Raw genomic sequence first — 21,032 nt, forward strand, 5'->3', positions numbered from 1 at the left:
TGCCATTTCATGCACACACTGCCATGGGCTGGTCCCACTGCAGCTCGGGCCAGAGGCAGAAGTGATGGCCAGGGGAAGATGGTGGTTCTGCCTGGGGCATGGTGGGAGAGAGCGCCAGAGGAAAGGGCCCAGGCAGCACTGGGGAGGGACATGCACCAAGGAGGGGCATGGTGGCAGGGGACAGACTTGATCCAAAGTGACGGTTGGGGTCTGGGGCTTCTGCAGGTGGAGAGACCCCCAGAGCTGGTCATGAGAGGCCAAAAGGATCCACAGCCTCGATGTCCTCTCAGGTGGAGACGATGATGGGGCACTTCCCGGTCCCCCAATAGGAAGGGTTGGGCAGGTGAGGAATGCCCAGTGGGGTGGAGGAGCAAGGGGTAAGGGTACGCTTGAGGGGACCAGGCGGGGGCAGCCCTTCCAGGCAGCCTCAAACACAGAGACCAGGGTCCTGCTCCCCAGGCAGGGGCGGCCGGGGGGCCTGGCAGTCTGAGGGGAACGCAGCCCCTGGAGGACACAGTGTCTGTTGGGTCTGGCTTCCGCCACCTCTTCCCCCCCTAGATCAGCTTCTCCTCCTTCTGCGACAAGTTCAACTTCTCCGTCTGTCTCTCATCCTCTGCTGCTGCCGCTTCCTCCCCTGTCTCTGGCTTCCTGCCCTGGGCTGAGGTGTCCCCAGCTGTGATGGTCCCCAGGACTTTGGTGCTGTGCTCCTGAGCTTTGGCCCTGAGGGCAGCAATGCTGTTTTCTCTCAGTTCCTCCTGGGAAATGGTGGTTTTGGGATCTGGGCCCCTCTCTTCCTTGTCACCTTTGTCAAGCTTGGGCAGGGCCTGGCGCTCCACCTCCGTCTTCCTCCCCGCCTCAGCCGCTGCCTCCAGAGACTTTTTGTGCATCCCTAAAAAGAATTGTTGGTATTCGGGTTTAGAAAAGCGCCTGGGCATGGGAAAGCCATCTTGAACTGAAAACAGCAAAGATAAAGAGAGGCCAGAATTAAGGAAAAGCAGAAACCCTCGCTTCACGCAGCAGTCACGGCGAGCCGGTCGCTATGGCCCCTGTATGAAGGCAGCCCAGGCAAGGCAGCTGCCTGCTGGGGCAGCCCAGCACCAGCATCCATGTCCTTGGGGCTGCCCCCAGAGGTCTAGAGTTACTCTCCCCTTCGTTTCTCTCTGTGAGCCTAAAGCTAACTTGTCTCCACATGGGGGCAAGGGGCTCAGACAGCAGCACAGTTGCCTGAGCTTCACCGAGACTGGGGGGAGAGAGCCCCCCATTGCCTACTCCCGTATCAACCCACTCCTCACACAGCCCATCCCTCTGCTTCTCTCAGTTTCACACAGACAGAAAGACAGGACAGCCCATTGTCAAGATGCCAGACACCGGATTTGGGACAGAACCAGCCTGAAAGGTCAGAAAGTGGGAAGCAAAGAGCAGGAGTGTGGTAGGGTAGCTACTACTTTTGTCTCTCCACAGAAAATCAGCTGAAACCAGGCAGAAATGGAGCTTCTCCAGGTGCTGAGAACAGGAGGAGGAAGCAGCCTGTTCCCCTTGGGACTTGGGGCAAGAAGAGTGCAGTTGGGGTTTCCAGCACCCCACACATCATCACAGAGCCGGGGAAGTCAGGCTGGGATGACCTTCTGCCTTGGGGAAGGGCTGGAGCCCCTGCTCCAGCACTGGGCATGGGGGATGTTCATGCCACAGCAGTTGAAAGTTAACAACCCACCATGGGGGGGGCAAGTTGCTGCCCCAGCCATATCCTGCAGGTCAGGATTCAAGGACCAGCAGGGATTTGGGATGAGCAGTCAGATCTTATTGATGTGGGCTGTTTTGGTACGGGCAGGGGGGTGGAGGGCAGCAGGACATGGGGACCTCCTACCACCACCCTTCACCCATATTTTTGACATGGCTCTGGTTTCTTCCTCACATCTCCCCACTTCATCTTGACCCACCTGCCATCCCCCACAAAGGCAGCTGCTCTCTTACCCAGGAGCCAAGGGGCGCAGGACTCCATGATGCCATCCTTGGCAGACTTGAGGATGGACTCGGGCAGCGGGATGGAGTGACGCACCATGGCACCGTAGAGCCCGTACTCAGCCATCACACTGCTCCTGCCCCAGCACTTCTCCCTCTTCCGCCATTTGGCCCGGCGGTTCTGGAACCAAACCTGGGGCGGGTGACAAGGACAGACACGGGGTTGTCAGGGGGAGAAGGCATGCCAGTCCCCTCTTGTGTGGGAACACACATGTGCTTTTGCAGAGAGATGAAGGCAGATGCGTGGGTGCTCATCCCAAAAGCACCGCAACCTCTTTCCCCATGCAGCAACCACCATCTCTCTCTCCCTGCCTCCCCTGAAGCAGCAGCGAGGGCCAACCATGAGAGCAGAGCCCATCCCTCTCTGCAGGATGCAATTAATTTGCCATCACGGCACCTTCTTCTAGCAGCTTTTGCCTCTTGTGCCTGGGATTTTCTTTCATTATTTACTGGGTGTCTGAGCTGTGGCGTGGGGCTGTGGGCAGCGGTGCCTGCAGAGAGGGCTGGGATGGGGGCGGATGCTCAGAAGGGGAGGGAGAAGGGGGAAGCTGATCTGTGCGCTTCGCCCTGAATTCCCAGTTTGAAAAGTCCCTCATCTTCTCAGAAAATTGGCAGAATAATCTCTGAGCTGTGACCTGGGGGGCAGCAAGCAGAGAGGCAGGCAGCAACGGTGGGGATGTGGTGGGGGATGCTCGCAGAAATCTATTAGTGCACTCTCTCTCCGATTTCCATTCCTCTTGTCTCCCTCACCCTCCTCCCTCCCCAGCTCCCCTCCCTTCCCACCGAGCAGAAGCATCAGCTTTAGATGAAAAATTGCTCGAGGTCTATTCAGAAGGAGGCAAAGGAAGAGTCAGCCCCAGGGGCAGCCCAGGCCTGATTGAAAAATAAGTTAATTTCAGTTTGAATCGATGGGCCTCAGGCACTGAAATATCACGGGAAATTAAAGCAGCTGGTCCCCAGGGAACCACGCCATTGACCCGCGCTAATTAATGCCAGGGAGTTACCAGGCCCCTCTCCGAGAGACAGCCCCTCCCTCCCCACGGACACCCCAAACACCTCCTCATTTAACTAATTAGACTCACAGAAAATTGGGTGTTAATTTGTTTAGGATTTTTTTTTTCTTTTCTATTTTTTCCCCTCCCTTTCCCGGAAAGTACACGGCAGAATGGAAATGAATGGCGGGGTCTCGTTGGCAGATGGATGCTCGGGGTCACTCTGCAATCTTCTCCGACTTGATTGCTTGATTAGGTCGTTAGCACATTAAAAAAAAAAATTGCTTGCCGTCTGGCGCTGGCCTGATGAGTGGGATGAGGCGGGAATCGCCTGGGTAATTTATCTTTTTATACTGCAAAGAATTTGATTTCAATCTGCAGATATATGGAGGTGCCTTTGACACCTGTTTAACATTACAGAACTGACAGCTTAACCCTCTGTTGTCCCCACCACCCATAGCGGTGGGGGAGCTCAGGCTGCAGTAGGGAGCACAGGAGGAGTGGGGCAGACCCCCAGCCCTGCCTTGAGGACCACAAAACTGGTGCCACAGAGTGATGTCCTGCTCTCAGTTGTCAGGGCAAGCCAGCCTCTTCTTCCTGCCCAGCACTGAAGCCTTATGGGGACAGAGCTGCAGTGTGGGTGGGTGGCTTGCTAGCACTGGTGACATTCAGCCTTGGTGGTTCCTGGGAGCCCTGCTGGCCTGGCCCCACAGGAAGCTCTGCAGGGTGGTTGAGGTGGAGGTCCCAGCGGCAGTGATCCCAGCTTGTCCCAGCAGAAGACACTCTGTGCGTGTCAGAGAAATTTTACAGCCAGGCTGCTTCATCACGTTACCTCCTCTGCATGATAAACAGTCTGATTTACACTTTCAGACGCCAATATATAACCCCTGGACCATAGATGGCTGTGAATCTACCGGGGCCTGAGCAAGGACCCTCAGGAGTGCACAGCTCCCTGTCTCTGCCCTCTCCTCCTTGCCTGCCTGGCACACGGGTTGGCTCAGCGGTGCAGCCAGCAGGGCACTGACAGGGTCTCCCACTCCAGGCCATGTGCTTCTCCACTCCCAGAGGGCAGAGCTGGAGCGGATACCCAAATCCCTGCAGTTCCTTCTCACCCATCAGACTAGGGCAGCCACCTAGACACTTCCATGCTGCGAGGGGGCAGCTTGACCCACAGACTGGGAAAGGAATCCTGCTTGTTCTGCCCTGGATAAACCAGTACAGTCACATCCCTCACCACAGACCTTCTCTCTCTCTCTCTCTCTCTCTCTCTCCCCCTTGGCTTTAGGGAGAAATTCCTGCACAACCCATGCACTTGTGCCTGAAAATCTGCCTTGGTTTTGGGCTGCAGCAACACCTTTCCATGTACAGGGCTCTGCTATACACAGCTGGTTTTGCCACCAGTTGCCATACCTGGGATCTCAGCCAGGAGCAGGTTTTTTCCATTAAGTATCAAGTGGGAAACTTTAAGCTCTCAGTCCTCTTTTACCCAGTTGCCTCTTCACCGATCCTTTTTCCATCTCTTCCCTTCCCCTTCCTCCTGCCTTGATGCCCCAGACATATTCCCCCACACTTCATGCTCCCCTGCCCTTCTCTCTGGCCAGGTCTCAGCCTGCCTCAGTGCTGCCCACTGCCACTAAACCTGCTGCACTGGAGCATCCCCTTTCCCATGGCAGAACCATGCAAATGTCAGAGACAGCAGAAGCTTTGCCAGCTGGCAGCCCAATTTTGACTAGAGCTGGTGGAAAAATTTCAATCAAAAAATGCTGATTCAATCGCACAGGAAAAACTGCGTCCAGCCAGTGGAAGTGTAATCAAAATTATCTATGGTCTTCTTCTGAATGCTGTATTTGAATTTCAGCTGCATAAGACATGCAAAATCTATGCTTTAAAGCCAAATAGGAAAATCAAAATTACATCAACACCTCGCTAAAATCATTCTGAGATTTCCCAAACCAACTTTTGTCATTTAATGGGAATTTCATCTTGGTTTTGACTAGGGAAAAGGAAAAGTTTGAAATCCCAGAATTTTTAGAAGAGAATCCAGGAGGACTGACCATCTTGCTTTAATACCAAAAGCCCTGGCTTCATCTCAGGCATGAAGTCAAGTGAAACCAATGGTGCTCAATACTCAGTACTCAATATTGCTGGGATCAGACCCCAGCCCAGCACCTCTGCCGGAAGCCCATCCTGAGGAGTACACTGACAGCACTCATGCCATTTCACACCAGCAAAATTATTCCCTGTGGTCTGTTCCTGGGATTTTGTTTTTATCGAGATTTTTCCATCAGTACGACTTTATTGTGAGAGATCTTGCTGCCTTCTTCAAATTTCCCAATGTGTTTCCAGAATTTTCCTGTACCTTGATTCTGAGCTGAATTAAGTGCCAGTTTTAGTAATTCTGAGGTATTTTTGGCCGTGTTGGTACATCAATCACAACTTCCAAATATGCTGTTACTTATTATTAGCATGTCACTTTTCCTGGAGAGAGTTTCACTGTTACACTTACGTTGACTTGTGATTTTGGTATTCTGTGTCTTCTTAGGCTGCTTGTTGTCTTTGCTTGGAGATATCTACTCTACCACTTCCATTGGCTCTGTAAAATTCAGCCTGCTCAAGAAATGTTTAGATTTGTCCGTATTTCCTCTTGCCCCATCCCATCATATGGATCAGCTCAGCTTTGTGAAATGCTTTGTTGACATGACTGTGTACCATGCACCTTGCTTCCCGCTTGCTCTCATCTGGTTCTTCATTGCACAGCCCAGAGTACGGTGAAAAGGCTGTGTTTGTCTTTCCATACTTCACAAGCAGTGATAAAACCCACTGATTAATTTTAGACTGAATCATGTCAGGCATTCGTGCAAAGCTATGACAATCTGATGCTCAGAGGTGTCTTTTGGACAAGTATGCTACATCTTAAGATGATTTACAGCTTTTTATTACCACATGTGCACCCTCTGTGAAACACGGGAAGCTTGTCCCATGAATCGTATTCTCAAAAAATGGGCCACTGAGTAAATAGGACAGGTTTGTCTTGCTATCCACCGGATGTGTTAGCATCTAAGTTCAGCCCATGCTTGCTGTTTAGCAGTCCAAAGCCCTCTCCTGGGCTTTTCCTGAGGTGCCATAAGTGCAGCTCTTCATACACCAAGGGCTGGACCTGGGGTGGTCACCTGCCATGGCCAAGCTGGGGGCAGCAGCCAACTGTACATCTGACAGGGCTGCCAGACACCCTCTGTGCACCAGCAGCAGGATAAGAAATTGCTCACTGCATGCTGCAAACTGGGTATGCCTGCACACCCTGCAGAACCTGCAGGCTCCTCCATATCCCTGGGCTTTGGTCCTCTAGGCATAGAAAAGCTACAACAGCAAACTGCTCTAAGTATGAAGCAGGCAAACAGAGGGGGGTAGCACAACACCTCACTCAGAGAGGGTCTGCCCCTCAACTCAAACCCTATCATCTGGTCAGAGCTGAGCATCACGTTCTCTAACCCACTGGGCACATCACACTGACAGTCTTCTCCAAGAGCAGCCACAGCCTATGGAGCAAGACAGCAGCAAACAACAGCACCTTCAGTGTCATCTCCTAGATTCTTGCTCCAGATGCTTGTTCTTCTGAGGCCCCCATACCAAAATCAGTGGTATTGCAAAGCCTTAAAAATGGGGATGTTTCTAACCTTCAGCATCATCTGTTTCTCATCCTCAGTGCCCACTGTCCAAAGCAGTAAAAGCTGAAGCACTCTGTGCTCGACTGCAGGGTTGCAGCATTTCTAAGTCCAGACTGGCAAGGTTATTCTTGCCAGTTTCCTCCTCTGAATCACAAATGATGACTGACACTTCTTTGGATTATTGATGATGCAGAAGAGCAAATTGTAGTAGGAGGAATCTCTCATTTTGCAAAGGGATGTGAAACTCAATGTGTCCTTGTTATCTCCATTCATCATATTAGTTTGTTTACCTAATCAGCTCCTGAAACATTGTCTGCTAAAGAGAGAACTCTCCCTGAGGCTGGCCAGGAGCCAGGAATCTGAATTAGCAATGGGGCATTTTAAGGCATCTAGAGTGTTACCGTGTATTGTTTCTGCATTGTTTCAACCTAACATTTTCACCGGTTACACTCATTGTCTTGGCTGCTGCTTTCCGAGCTGTGGCACACGGGAGAATTGGTGATGGCCCTTTTTGCCTTTCTAATTAAAAAAAAAAAGTTATTTTCCATGCTGAAGCATTCCTCAGCTTTTTAAGGAAATTTCTAGGGTAGATACTGGGTAATTTTTACTGTACCAGATCTCACACACTGCCTTTGACAGAGCATTTCAACAGAGGTGTTTGAAGTACCAAGCTGTGTGGAGCACAAGATGGTCCCAGCCCAAAGCAGCACATGCTGAAATGGCCACTAGATGGCCACAAGCAAATCCACGTCCACACAGAAGGGCGCACAGACACCCGGACACACAGCGCTCGTTCCACCAGCGCAAGCCTTTGCCAGACCGCAGGGAGTCGCTGCCCATGGCTGTTGGCTAACCAGTAACTAAGGCAAGGGACAAAATCCCAAGTCCCCCCCCAGCAGCAATGCTGAGACCATCTCCCTTGCCCAGGGACTAGCAGGCACATCCTCTTTGCTCTCTGACAATTCCTTTGGTGCAAAAGTTCACTGTCCAGGAGCTGAACTGTCACTCTGTACAGTCCCTGCAAAGAAGCCGTTTCTGATACTGAGCTCATCAAACAAGGACACAGTGGAGAAACCCTGTCCTGCCCAGCCAGGCAGCCTGGGAGCTTTCTGGACTTCTCCCATGACATTGCCTTGGGTTACATTTCACTGTCACAATCCCATATGATGTGATGGTGCTGATAGCTTTCTGACCCAACACACTCAGGTCCATCCAGCACTACACTTCTCCCAGGGATCCAGCCAGCTTGGGCCCAACCCGCAGAATCTCACGTTCACCCACCAGCTCTCCTCCCTCTGTGGCATTTATTGCCTTGGAATACACCCAGACATCTACCTCAGCACCCTGTAGTTGCTTATGTCACTTTCCTCACCGCTCTGCTCTGGACTGTTCCTGTCACCTCACTGTATCACAACAAAGCATTGGCACAGGGAAGCTCTGTTTCTTCTTGCAAACTCATTACACCTCTGCCTGCCTGATTTCTTCTCTCCTGAACTAGAAAAACAGGATGAGTGGCTCTGGCCGGGTTCAGTCAGAGGATGTGAGCACTGAAAAAAAACCCAGCCTGATATCTTCCTTGGAGCATGTCCCCATCCATACTCATGGGCCCTGGGGCTTTATAATGAATTGCCACTAGAGTGTAAGGTCTGACTGGGTCCTGGGGCTTCCCCAAATCCTTCCCCTGTAGCAGTCACTCCAGGAAAACTTGCTGTCCCCAGGCTGCTGGTAGAGACTGCACCACTCATGTAAGCCAGGAAATGGTTTATTGCATTCTTTACAAATGTAATGTTAAAGTTATTGGCACTGTTTATGGTGATATCACTTTCTATGGCTAGCGTAAAGTGGGTATGAAGTTAAATGTGAGCAGTAAATGTTGTACATGGGCTGCATGGCTGATGGCAGGACTCATCATCCCTCCTTTTACTGAACACTGGGAAAGCTTTCTGAGCTCACATTAGAAAGAACAATTCCTGTACACAGTGTGGCAAGAGCCCTTCCTGGTAACAGCTGGGAGATTTGTTTGACCCGCTTGACTAACAGGTCCAGCTAGACGTACCGAGATGAGCTGTGAGACAGTGCTCATCCCTCTCCACTACCTGGCTAAGTATAGCTACTTGTTGCAGTTTATCTGACTTACGCAGCCAAAGCTGTAAAATCCCTCTTGACCAGGCAACATACCTTAAACTGCACCCCTTCGGCAAATCTGGGGTTTTGACCTGACCTTGCCATCTCATGTGGCAACATGCTTTCTCACCTGTTGTAATCTTTAATAAGTGCAGGACTTCATCAGATGCAAGGATGCATCTGTCCCAAAGAAAAACAAGTGTGCACACAATGTGCATGGTAGGGATAGTGAGATCAGTGGCTCAGCACACCCTCAATCAGCACAACACATCTGCTCAGTAGATGCATCCCAGAGACATTGACTTCTTCAGGGGCAGACCATGATGACAACTGACCAGCAGCTTCTTTGGAGCTACTGCTGCATATAGACCCCCAGGTGCCAGGACATGGCAGATAAACATCCAAATTCCTCTTTTACTAACATGCTGATTGAAAAACAGAAAAAAACACCAGGGTTGTGGGTGCATGATAGTCACAGGAAAGCTGGCAAGAGTGCATCCATCATCCCAGTCCACACAAACCCAGGGAGACAACTGTCATTGTCACAAAAGGTGATATGGCACATCTATCCTTTGGGTGCTCACAGTGCCTGGCTCCATTAACCAAGCTGCTATCCTGCCTGTATAATTTCATTTTTCCTCCTACTCCCCCAATAACACTGCTCTGCAGGTCTGCTGGCAGAGAGGAAGCCTTAGCATAGGTCTTCGTAAATCTCTCTATGCGATGCACTCTGAACAGGGAGTGACGCGCCACATTACCACCTTCATTTTAGAGCAGAGCAAGCCTGGGCAGTCAGAGAAGAGAGATCATAACCCCTTCATGATGCCTTTCAACAGGCATCAAGATCAGAACTTGGGATGCCAGCCTTCCTCAGAGGCACCAGGGCAGCACATCCAAGCTCACCAGGATGTTCCTAGGTATCCCCCATGCTTGCTCATCCAAGATAAGATCTTCCAGTCAGTGACTGTCCCTTATTGTCATTTAGCCTCTGAAGCTTTGATCTCAGTCATAGCCATCATATAAGCTCTACAAGTTGATCCAATCATTTAATAGTTGGTGGGGTGCTGTAGTGGCAGTCACAAGGGACTCCGAGTTGGAAGGATGGCAGTGAAACCAAAGATATGAAGAGACCTAGATATATCAGAAACAGCTGATGGACATAAAACGAGTTATCTTGGAACATACACCATTGGCACACCTGGCTGAGAGCAGTGACCAGCACAGATACTCATCATTGTGCATTTACAGGGATGTGTTGGCTAGATCCTTCCAAGGCTTTTTTTCCCCCAACAACACTCACAGTTCAGCCTCCATCTGGGTGAGCCAAGCAGTGCCCTTAGAGAGGAAAGGGTAGTGCAGATCAAAAGGTATTTTCCTCAGTGGCATACCTGTGGACCCTGCAGCTGCAGGTGAGCCCAATCTCCCCAGAGTCCTGGGTGGGCAGCCTGGCTGCACTGGTCTGGCTGAACAACACAAGTATGGGCTAACCCAGCCTGGCAAAGTGACACTGCTTATCCACACTGTAGCAGGTCAGCTCCAACAGACAGGCAGGAGTCAGTCAGTAGGTTACTTCTAGACCATGGAGGGGACATAATCCCCATGTTTGTGAATGTGTAACATGCATGCCATGGGCCTTTTTATAAGTCACAGAAAGGTGACCAGGTATAAGCAATGCTTCACTTACATTCCCTTGCTATGAATTTGTAGAGAAAGTTGCAGCTGAAAGCTCCGATGACTGCCAGTCAAAGTTTCATCTCTGGCTTTGCTCAGAGACAGGACCTTAGCAGAAACCTGCTGAAACAGAAAGTAGGAAGGGAGAAAACTTGTGCTTCTCACACCAGGCAGCTCCTACGCTGGACATCTTTTGCTGCTCCTGGGGCAGCACTGCTCAGAATAGACACAAGAGTGCTTAAGGCTTTCTCGCAGCCTCTGATGAAGGCAGTCTCTGGAAGCCACCTTTGCTGTAAGATACTGGAACAACAGCTTGGTTTCCAGCTCAGGTTTTTCTTTTCTACTCCACAGAAGGACCTACCAGCCTTGCATGTAAGGAGATCAGGGTCATCTATGTTTCTGTTGAGGGCTAGACTTCTCAACAGCTTGGGGCATGAAGTGGATGGTAGTAGTATTTTATATTTCTGCACAGGCCTGTGCACAGAACACCCACAAAGAAGGACAGTGAAAAGGCAGAGGATGTTTGTGTATGTGCTGACAGAAGAATAAGAAGAACTGGTTGAGAACTATCAGGATAAACAATAAACAGTACAGAGAAAAATAGATCCATTAAGAAAAAAAGGAGAGGGTAAATTAACTGTGTCTCTAAATTGCCTGCATTATTGAACTGTTAGAAAAATCTCTATTCAAATTCAGGAAAGGAGGAAAACTTTATGATAAAGGGTCATTAAAGGAAAACCTGAACACACAACCATCACCTGGTCCCTCTGCCAGGCATCGTAAGCCTGGAGGGGAATTAACTATTGAACTTGTTGGACTGTTAAAAAGCACTTGTGGAAAACTGCTGTGGCATCAAAGAAAAGACAGCCCATCATTAAAACAAGGAGTGAATGCAACACAGACTTAGGGTAGCATTTCTAGAAAAGCTTAAGTGATCAAAGAGTCACAGTGCCTAGACTAACTCTAAGTAACACTGAGTGTTACCATTAAACTATCAGTGTTAAGAAAACAGGGGGATAAATGCAGGGAAGACTTCTGCTGACCACTTGCCCAATATAAAAAGATATTATCATTAACACACAGACTAACAGCCAAATTCCTCCCTCTGCTCTTAAATCATAAGCAATCCAAGGTGCTGTACCACCAGAGGAAGGAATAAGTTAATACACTCACTGCATAGGATATGGAGAAGGGAGCAAGCTGGCCAAGGATCCAAGCTATGGAAGATGAAAGTAGCCAGGCCATGAGTCCAATTATGCAGTAGGGACTCATCTTTCTCCCTATCACCCTGGGAACTCCACTTGCTATGCACCATCAGGAAGCCTTTCTCACAACCAAACCCCCCACACAACACATCCACCATATAAGCAAACCTCCCAACCCCACTGCAAGCAGTCAGCTCTTATAGAGGTGGCTTTTTGTCCCACACCCAAGTTATATAAGGTGGGGGTGCCTGGTGATGATCTCCTCATCAACTCCCACCCAAGGCTGACCAGACCCTGGGGGAAAAGCAGTCAGGAGGGTCTTTCTTGCCTGGTTGTGGACATCATCCATATGCCAGCCTTCATTCAGGGCTGGAGGTTTACACCCCAGCACCTCAGGAAGCCAGTCTGAGTTGTCAGATCCTGGCATGTAGCCTGCAGAGCCATTCCTCACTGTCCTAGCCACAACAGGGAAAATCCTTGCCAAGGCACTTCACAGGAACAAGGCTATGCCATATTTAGTTGCCTACCTTTCTTCCCTCTCACAGGGAGCTTAACTGTCCTAACACTTGAAGTTATCTGACCCTCAGTGATCATTTCTCTAAACCCTGGGGAGGACAAGGAAGGACCCGTCACTGCAAAGCCCCGTTTCCCTCCCGATACTGTGGAGGAGCACACCAAAACCGCAGTGTGCCTTATGCTGCGACAGCCATAAACATCTTGCAAGGAACAGAACATAAGGCAAGGACAGGCAAGTTTGGTTTTGTGTGGTTTTCTGTCCCATTTAGAAAATTATCAGTGTCTAAAGTGAACTGAACACCGGGATAAAGTGGTACCTGGGTATACAAGACATTTGTAACTCTATACCTCCATCTCTGCACTAAACTCCACTTTTTAAAGGGCACCTACAGCCCCAGCTGTGTGTAGCAGGATAATCCCACAGGCAGGGCAGGTAACTTGCGTGGTCTAGCAACAAGCAGGAGAGTCCCCACTTCACAGTAAGTTGAAGAGATGTTCCCAGACCTCCATCTTCCCTCCTATCTCCTGCCACATTTTCTTCCTCTGTCCAAAGGCATGTGGTGTAAAATTTTTCAGACAGTAGTCTCTTTGGGAAGGCTTGCCTGGGCCCCTGCTCTTGCTCATCACCCAGCCCCTCTGTTTGAAACTCTGGTAATTAACTTGTAAACGAAGTTCTAGCACATGGACTGAAAACGGGCCATAAATAAAGGGTAATGAAAACAATCCATTACAGAAAGGGCCAAATTAAACAACTCTTAATTGAAAAATGGAAATGAATATGAATTTAGATCAACTAAACAAGCGTGTTATTGAAGAGGCAGCAAAGTGGACGAACTCCTCACATACCAATTAAAGACATGGAGGCAGAGATGCACCATACGCCATGAGAAACACTCATAATAATATTCTCACCAAGCCAGTGAATTTGATTAGTTCTATTACTCTCACTTGTACACTTCCTACATTTCTAAAAGCATAAGGGAAGTTAATGACACTTATCTGGTACCACACTGCCGTAGCTTGCCCCAGTGCTCAAGAATTATTGGCAAAGGTAGCCAGCACTAGCTGCTCAGTTCTGTTTCATGATTAACTTCTTGCAGGGCTTGTAGGGTTCTTAAAAAAAATTAAGATACTGAAATGGCTGGCTTATACAGCAGCAACACTCTCAGCTCCTCCATTGCCTTGATAATCTACCTCAAACCACCCTAATCACTCTGGTAATTTCCCTCCAGCTACAAGATCTCCATGAAAGTGCTGTACAGAGAGAGAGGTGGGAACCCACTGGCACTGTGCCTCATGCTGGCCTTTCCCTCTTCTAAGCCACCCAAAGTTTTAGCACAAATAGACAGGTTCTCACTTACTAAGAGTAATAGTGGCAAGCATAAGCTTAGAAAGACCAACACCACCCCTGCTTTCTGCAGCACTAAGAAATCTCATGGTGGCCATTCTGGGCACAGATTCAGCTGACAAAGCTTGCTGGGTACATAGGCAGCCTCTACTCACACATGACAACAGTGTCTCCTTGGGGTTCCTTTTCCTTATATAAGCAATTTTATTTGTCCCAAAATTCTTCATTTGTGTAATTATAATACAATCATTTAACAAGAACTAACCATTTTTAGCACTTTTATTCTATTTTTTAATTGATTAGTTCATTTAAAAGTTGAATCTAGTGTTTCTACAATGGATCTTAGTTTTCGGAAGTACTGAACTGATTGATTTGTTTGATCAGTAGGATACATACTGTAATGAAAAACACACACAGTAATTTTAATAATCCCAAATCAAACTGTTACCGAACCTTAATATTGTAGATACTAGTGTTTAAAGTTTGGAATGGTCACATAATAATAAGTTAAACAGGGATAACTTCTCAAAGATCTACACATTACACTGAAAAGTATCTATTATGAGAAACAAACTGATTTAAGTCAGGTGTCAGACTACTTGTCAGCCTGAGGCCATTTTGAATATCTCCCATTGTCTATTAAGGATAGATACTTCCCCCTGAGAATCTACTTACCTCACCTGGATTTTACAGCATGGGTTTATTCTAGTAGCAGCACTTAACTCTTCTGAACATTCTTTTGAATACTTTGATTAATGTAGTCTTTTCAAGTATCTTGTAAAATGGCCACAGTGACATCTGGTCTGACCTGTATAAAGTGTCTCACTAGGAAAATTAAATTCTTTGCCCACATTGCCCAACAGGAGGATGCTCATGTTCCTTGCAGGAGCAGCCAACTCAATATGGGAGGAAGATGCATGCAATGTGAAACAGTGCTGCCTTGAAAAAAAAGACTTTCATCTTCTCTTTAAATGGAGGATTTGAATATTTTTTTCCTGCATTCAGTGTTCTCTCAAACCAATAACTTTCTTGGCCCCTGATGGCTATTTGTAGTATTCTGCTGGAGGTTTTAATACAAGCAGTTCCTATGTACCATTCTCTCAATTCTACTCTTTGAATTTCACTTTCATGTCAAATTTCATAGGTGATTTACTTTCTCTTTGACTACTACCTCCTGAGAAATAATTCCATGAATGAAAATAAAGGGTAAATATCAGTCTTAGGTGTGGATCCAGTGGGAACCCACATGAAATGCTGTGCAAGTCCACACCATGCGATGCTCACAACAATCTTAGAAAGCACTTTCATTAATGACGTACAAAAGGGAGAGAACAGTCCAAAGATGGGAGGAACTGCAAGCCACAATGAAAATGCAAAGACACAGAGCTCCCTTGAGCAGTTAGAAACTTATGCAAGGAAAAGAACAAAAAACTATGACATGAAATTATAAATATTATGAAGAAGGGAATACAGATTCATTGTCACCTGTCTCCTCCAAGGGACATTAAGTGATGTTAACAGATTCAAAGCAAGATTTACTTAATACATGCAGTTCTGCTGTAGAACTTCTTACTTCAGGACATTACGATATTTACAGAAGTTCAGAATCCCAGGAAGCTGTCAAAGTACTCAATAAGTATCACTTGAGAGCTGCTTTCATGCTCATCTCCAGCATCTACTTCTCACAATTGTTGGAGCTGGTGGGGACATTATTATGCTTGTTAGTTAAAGTTAATAAAATACCATATGAAACCCAGAACACTAACGGGAAAATCCTGAGGATAAAAAATAAAAATCTGTCTAAAAAAAGCTTGAAGAGAGTGAATTAGATAAATAGAAATAAATAGATATGGATGCAAGTAGACCAGTGCTATCTGAGGCTGTTTCTGCAAAGGCTCAGAAGTCCAGCTGAGCTCGTGTGAACACACGCAGTGTGCAGCTGTAGGCATGTGGTCCCTTATCTCCAGGAAGATTGACAGGCAAGATGGGCTTCGTAGAAGAACAACCACATGATTAAGAGACTAGTGTGTGATTTATGAAAAATGATTTAAGAAAAGATCTTCACAGCTTGCTTAAGTGATGATGAAAACCAAAAGTGACAGCCAGGAGAAGGAATAGCTTAGATTTATTTAGAGAGTGTGAACATCATAACAAGGGGGAAAGAATTAGACTGATAAAAAAGGGGCTAAAGTTGAAAAGGAACATGAGCTGAAATATCAACTAGCATGACCAAGGTTGGGAATCATCTTGTCATGGCTTGTGACAGACAGAAAAGCTTCATAGAATATGTGGTAAGGGGCAGTCAAGTGCTGACCCATTGGAAAGATCAGTGGTGCTTGGGACTCCTATGTGGCCCTGATGCTCACCCTGGCAGGGTGCTTGCGCTCTCACACAACACATGCCACAGAAATTCCCGTTTCTCATGATTTTCCCTTTCATGGTGAGCAAAAGTGTTACTCACAAGCACTCCTTCCTGGAATACATGTGCCTTTAGCAGTACCTGATGTTCAGAACAGCCACAGAACAGGGTGCTTCTGCTGTTCAAGTCTAACCTGATCTCTAGGGCAAAGAGGTCACAGTAAGGAGCACTCCTATGTTTAAAAACTCTGTAGTACAAGAAGTAGGCAGTGGGCAGTTGTTCACTAGCCAGCTGCAGAAAGACATGCTGCCTAGCTAAGATGTATTAGCCACTATTTCACTTCCCAACCAGATGAAACTCTGAGTCAGAGCACTGGAAGGATGCTCTTGATGCTGAAGCAGTATAGATGCAGTGTCCAGCTCCACACTGCCTGCCATAACATTTCCCTCTGCCTCACCTCAGCTCTGGTCAGAGAAGTGGTGCCTCTGCAGTTCAATATATTCTGTGCCACTAGATGAACCTCTTCCTTGAAAAAGCACTTTATGTGAAGTCAAAGGATCTTTTTCCTAGCCCAGCATCAGATAGTGTGTGCAAGCAACACTAAACTCTCAACAGGTCTTTCCCCTCATGACTTTATATTCTATAGGGTCACATATAGAGAAGTGAACCTCCATCCAGCTCACTCTGTCTAGAGGCAGAGCATCAGGGTCTGTTGCTCAGAGCAAAATCCTAATGCATCAGATGCATTCAGATGATGGGCCATTACCTCTGAAGACTGGTGGAAATCCTGTCAGCATGCAGGTTATCTACAAGCTGTTATGTCAACAGGAGTTCTGTCAGCCCAACGGGATAAGAAGCACAACTTGCTTTTATAAAAATGTCACTCTAGATTGAGCACAAGAATGAGGGTGATGGGGGTGTGGATCAGGACTGAGGGGAAAAGGGCCGCACTTTTGTTTGGGAGGATCTCCCTGTCCCTGCACAGGGTCATGCCTCAGCACCTCACAGCATCAATGTTACCTTGCTAAGTGCCCTCTGAGCTACCCTCCAAATCCATGGAGCAGCCTGCTGGGCTGTCTTTTTAGCAAAGAGCACAGGCTGAAGAAACAGATCAGCAGGTGCTGGGCATGCATGAGGGACTGAGCAGAAGGAGGAACCAGGAAAACCAGACCCTCCCAACACCACGTGGCACTCAGGCCAATGCCTCTTGTCAAAACTGCTATTCACCAGCCACAAAGGCAGCCACTGCCACTGTGCAGGGAATCGGGCCAGTTTAACCCCCAGGCAGCCAAAAAACATCAGCTGCACCAGCAAAAGTGGGTTCAAGGCTTGGTCATTACAGTCCTGTGCCTTGTGCAACAAGCTGGCAGGAGCGGGACATGGGGAGGAGGGAGGAAGCAGAAGCTGCTGGAGTCCATCCTTATGAACATCATGTTTGGTCTGTGCAAGCACACTGTGCATCCCATGCTGTACACAGCAGTTTTAAGTCTTCTCTGGCTTTTTGGGCTGTAAGGATTACTTGTACACTGTCTGCCATGCTCGCCAAAGGCTGGCACAGCCCTGCAGCTCAGGCTGCTCCTCACCACTGGAGATCCACCACAGAGCAGCAATACTCCACACAGCCTCGTTCTGCCTCGGCATGGCGGCATGGCAGGACTGGCATGCAATTAAACATCAAACATTAAAAGACATTAATAAGAGATTGTCCCCAGAAACTTCCAGGGAAACTTCACTTGAGGAGGCAAATGCCATAAAAGTGCAGAGATGGTGGAAACACCTCACTGGGTCTCACCCATCATTCCCACATCGTGGTCCTATCCACAGTGGAACTAGCTGCCTACAACATCCCTGTGCATCCTCCCGTGCCAAAGGAGCAGAGGTGAGCTCTTTCCATCGCACACAGACCCAGTCTCCAGGAGGCTCTCTTCTTGCCTATACCACCAAGACCTCAAAACGCTGCAGTCTTACCTTGTATATCAGTGCCCCTTCAATGATTTGAGATTCCCTCTGTTATGCACACCCTGAATCACTGGGCTCAACACAACACATACAGCACACATTTACAAACACCAAACACAAATCTACCAGAAACCGCTGATCTGGTTGTCTACTCAACAAGAGCAGTGGACGGTCTGGGGAGGTTTATTCCGTGCAATACCTATACCTTCTTAGACTACCACCTTTTCTTCAGGCAGGAATGAAAAATGCGACTAAGAGGGACAGGATAAGGGGTTCCAAAATATATGATTACCTGTATCCTGTCTTCTGGCAACTCTGTTTTCATGGCCAACATCTCTCTAGCATATACATCAGGATAGTGGGCCTCATTGAAGGCCTTTTCCAGCTCCTCCAGTTGGTAGGATGTGAAGATTGTCCTGAGGGGAGTAAAACTCTTTAATCAAAAAACATAAGAAAAAGAAGCAAAGATGATGAGGAGTCAGAGAAATGGACAGAGAAGCTATAGAAACCTGGGTAACCTACTAACACATAGCTTTTCCCTCATTTCCTGTGTTTCTGTGCACAAAAGGTCCGGTGCCAGGGTGAAAGGAGAACCAGAAAATGGCAGAAGACATCCTTTAAACAGTTACAAATCACTTTCCCTTTAGGGACTTCCCTCTGGAGACAGTCCCTCACCAGCAGCAAGCACCTGCAATCAGCAGTGCTGGTAGCTGCTCTTACATCTCAGACCCTGCTGCTCCTCCTGAGGATACAGATGTCCCAGTCCCTATCCCTCACCCCTCTTCTAACAGGAAAGTGCACCCACCCCTGGCCTGGCTTAAAACCACCTTCCTCCTCCTCTTGCACCCAGAGGTTTCTTAACCCTTTGTTAGTCACACTTAGATAAAGCACCATCCCCTCAGTACCCCGACTGGAGAGGTGCTGAGTCCTTCTCCAGTTGCTGGTCTTTAGACTTTTGAATCTCCACGAGCAAATAATCCTCCCCTGCAGCCCAGTCCTTGGCTGAATCCTCCAGAGGTTTCCACTCTGCTCCTCACTGCTTTTCACCAGTCCTTCCTCATGAGAGCCAGTGCAAGCTCCCTTCCTCTACCTTTACCCTGGTTGCTTCTGCTCCGATATCCCATTAACTTCTCCCTGCCAGTTTGCATTACCCCATTATCCTCTGGAAATCCTCCTGGACCGCCCTGGGCGGGCAGCAGCCCAGCCCGCCTCTGCGTAGCCTGTTCTCAGCTCGGGACAACCAGATTGAAAAATCAGGAGCTGGAAAGCTGAGACGGATGAGAGCCCTTCTCCAGGGGCTGGATGAGAGGTCTCGGACCACTTCCACTCCCCCGAGGGTTAAAACTCCCACCCTCCAACTCCCTCGCCCCCTGTTTGTCCCTGGCACACAAAACGAGATTTTTGATTAAAACTAACAACACTCTGATGGCAAAACAAAATCAAAACCAAAATAAACAACACCCTCCAAACCCGAAATAAAAAACCAACCAACCCAACCCAACAAAACAAAAGGGAAAAAATAAAGCAAAACAAAGGAAAAAAAAATACCTCAAAACCCCACAAAACCCCCAAACAAACCAACGAACCCACAAAAATAACAACGAATTGCAGCCTTTGTTTGAAGCAAACGTATAATTATCAGACTAAGAAACATGTAGCTCTCAGAGGTGGGAAGGAAAGAAAATAATGTCTTTTTCTAAAATACATCCGGATTTCAGAAAAGCACTATAATTCCAGAGAGCATAAATAGAAAATTTCAGAAATATTCTCTGCTATTCAAAATCGAAAGGATTTCACCAGATCGATAACATTACTAACAAAAGCAGCATGCAAATGCAAGGGACCTGCCTGCAATCAGACCCTTCTTTAAATTCACTCCTAAATCCATTCTCTTTTCAAACAGTTTTGCTTCGGCTTCGGCAAATCTGTGAACTCTAGGGACAGTAGAGGCACGTTAACTTGTGTATTTTCTCTCTCTGGGACCACAAGAAGAATTATTCCAGTTTTCATCCCGTTTAGATTTCAAGCATTCCCTTCCACCCTCCTCCGACAAGAGCGCCGGAGCCCAGCCAGGCTCAGCGGCGGGAGGGGTTTGCCTGACATTCAGCTGAAGTTTTTCCCTTTTAGGTGTCATCTTTGGGTAGCCTCGGTCCCTTTCGCAATACACAATCCGCTATTCCTTTTGGTGTTTCTCTCCCGCAGCTATTTGCAGACTATTGCCCCGCTATCTCCCAGCCCTTTCTTGGTATAACTAGAGGACTTGAACATTTAGTACAGAATATACAACTACAGCTGAATGTTGCGCGTCTGTTTCTGTCTAGAACTGAAAAGAAAACAAATCCCGACGGTCGGGGAATGTCGTTTCCAGACTGTCACCTGCACACCAGCCCCTGGCGTGTTTTCACTCAGACCCGTTCGGTCCATAAGGAAAACGAACCCGTGTTTACTCCAGAGCACCAAAACTGGGAGCATCTGCCTTGGGGAGGGACCCCGAGTTTGGGATGAGCCCTCCAGCCCAAGCCTCCTGTTGCACGCGTAGCAGGACGTCTCCTGGGATAGTCGGTCTCCTTCCAACCCGCACCCTGCTAAGCTTTCGCTGGGGCATCTTTTAATCCATCCTTCCTGCATCGTGGCAGGATTGATTTAATTATTCCCAAATCACCCTGGGTGGATGGTGTCTGGCCTTCCTTTGTCCTGACTCTCGGGCCACAGCAATGCCCGAACCCAGCACAGTATTTTTCGTTTCTGCTGATAAGGCGCAGAAAATCCAACTCCATTTTAACCGTGGGAGAAATCAGGCAGTCTGTCACCCTGACCATTCCCGAGGGGATACCAGATCCCCCTTCGGATCTCCCAAAGTGTATCTTCGTTTCCTTAACCGATTCTCCAGCCTTTCTCCAGCTTCTCTGTAGGCTGTGACTGATTCCCAACTATTTAATCTATTAGAAACGCATTTATTTATAAATAATAAAATCTTTAAATCACCGATAGAAATTCTCTCTTGCTGTCAGCTGGTATTAAGATTGCTATACGCGAAGCAGGGGAAAGATTTGATTATTTCGGACAGGTTGATGATTTTTTTCCCTGCGAACACCCATGATCCATATCCCGTTCAGATGCTCACGGGCCGCTCGGGTTTGCGGCGCGGGATACCTGGATCCCCAGCCAGAAAAA

The 21,032-nt window shown here is 47.9% G+C and overlaps 1 protein-coding gene across 1 annotated transcript; it reads right to left on the reverse strand.

Annotated features, from left to right (window-relative positions):
• Nucleotides 1-507: 507 nt before the first annotated feature.
• VSX2 (visual system homeobox 2) lies at nt 508-18,274 on the reverse strand (the record flags this gene model as incomplete). Its single annotated transcript, XM_008945704.1, has 3 exons — nt 508-889; nt 1,972-2,152; nt 18,151-18,274. Coding segments are annotated over 3 exons (640 nt in total), but the record flags the coding sequence as incomplete, so codon positions are not given.
• Nucleotides 18,275-21,032: the final 2,758 nt, after the last annotated feature.

This window comes from Merops nubicus, unplaced genomic scaffold (genome assembly GCF_000691845.1).
Source record: "Merops nubicus isolate BGI_N331 unplaced genomic scaffold, ASM69184v1 scaffold25678, whole genome shotgun sequence".
Taxonomy (NCBI): domain Eukaryota; kingdom Metazoa; phylum Chordata; class Aves; order Coraciiformes; family Meropidae; genus Merops; species Merops nubicus.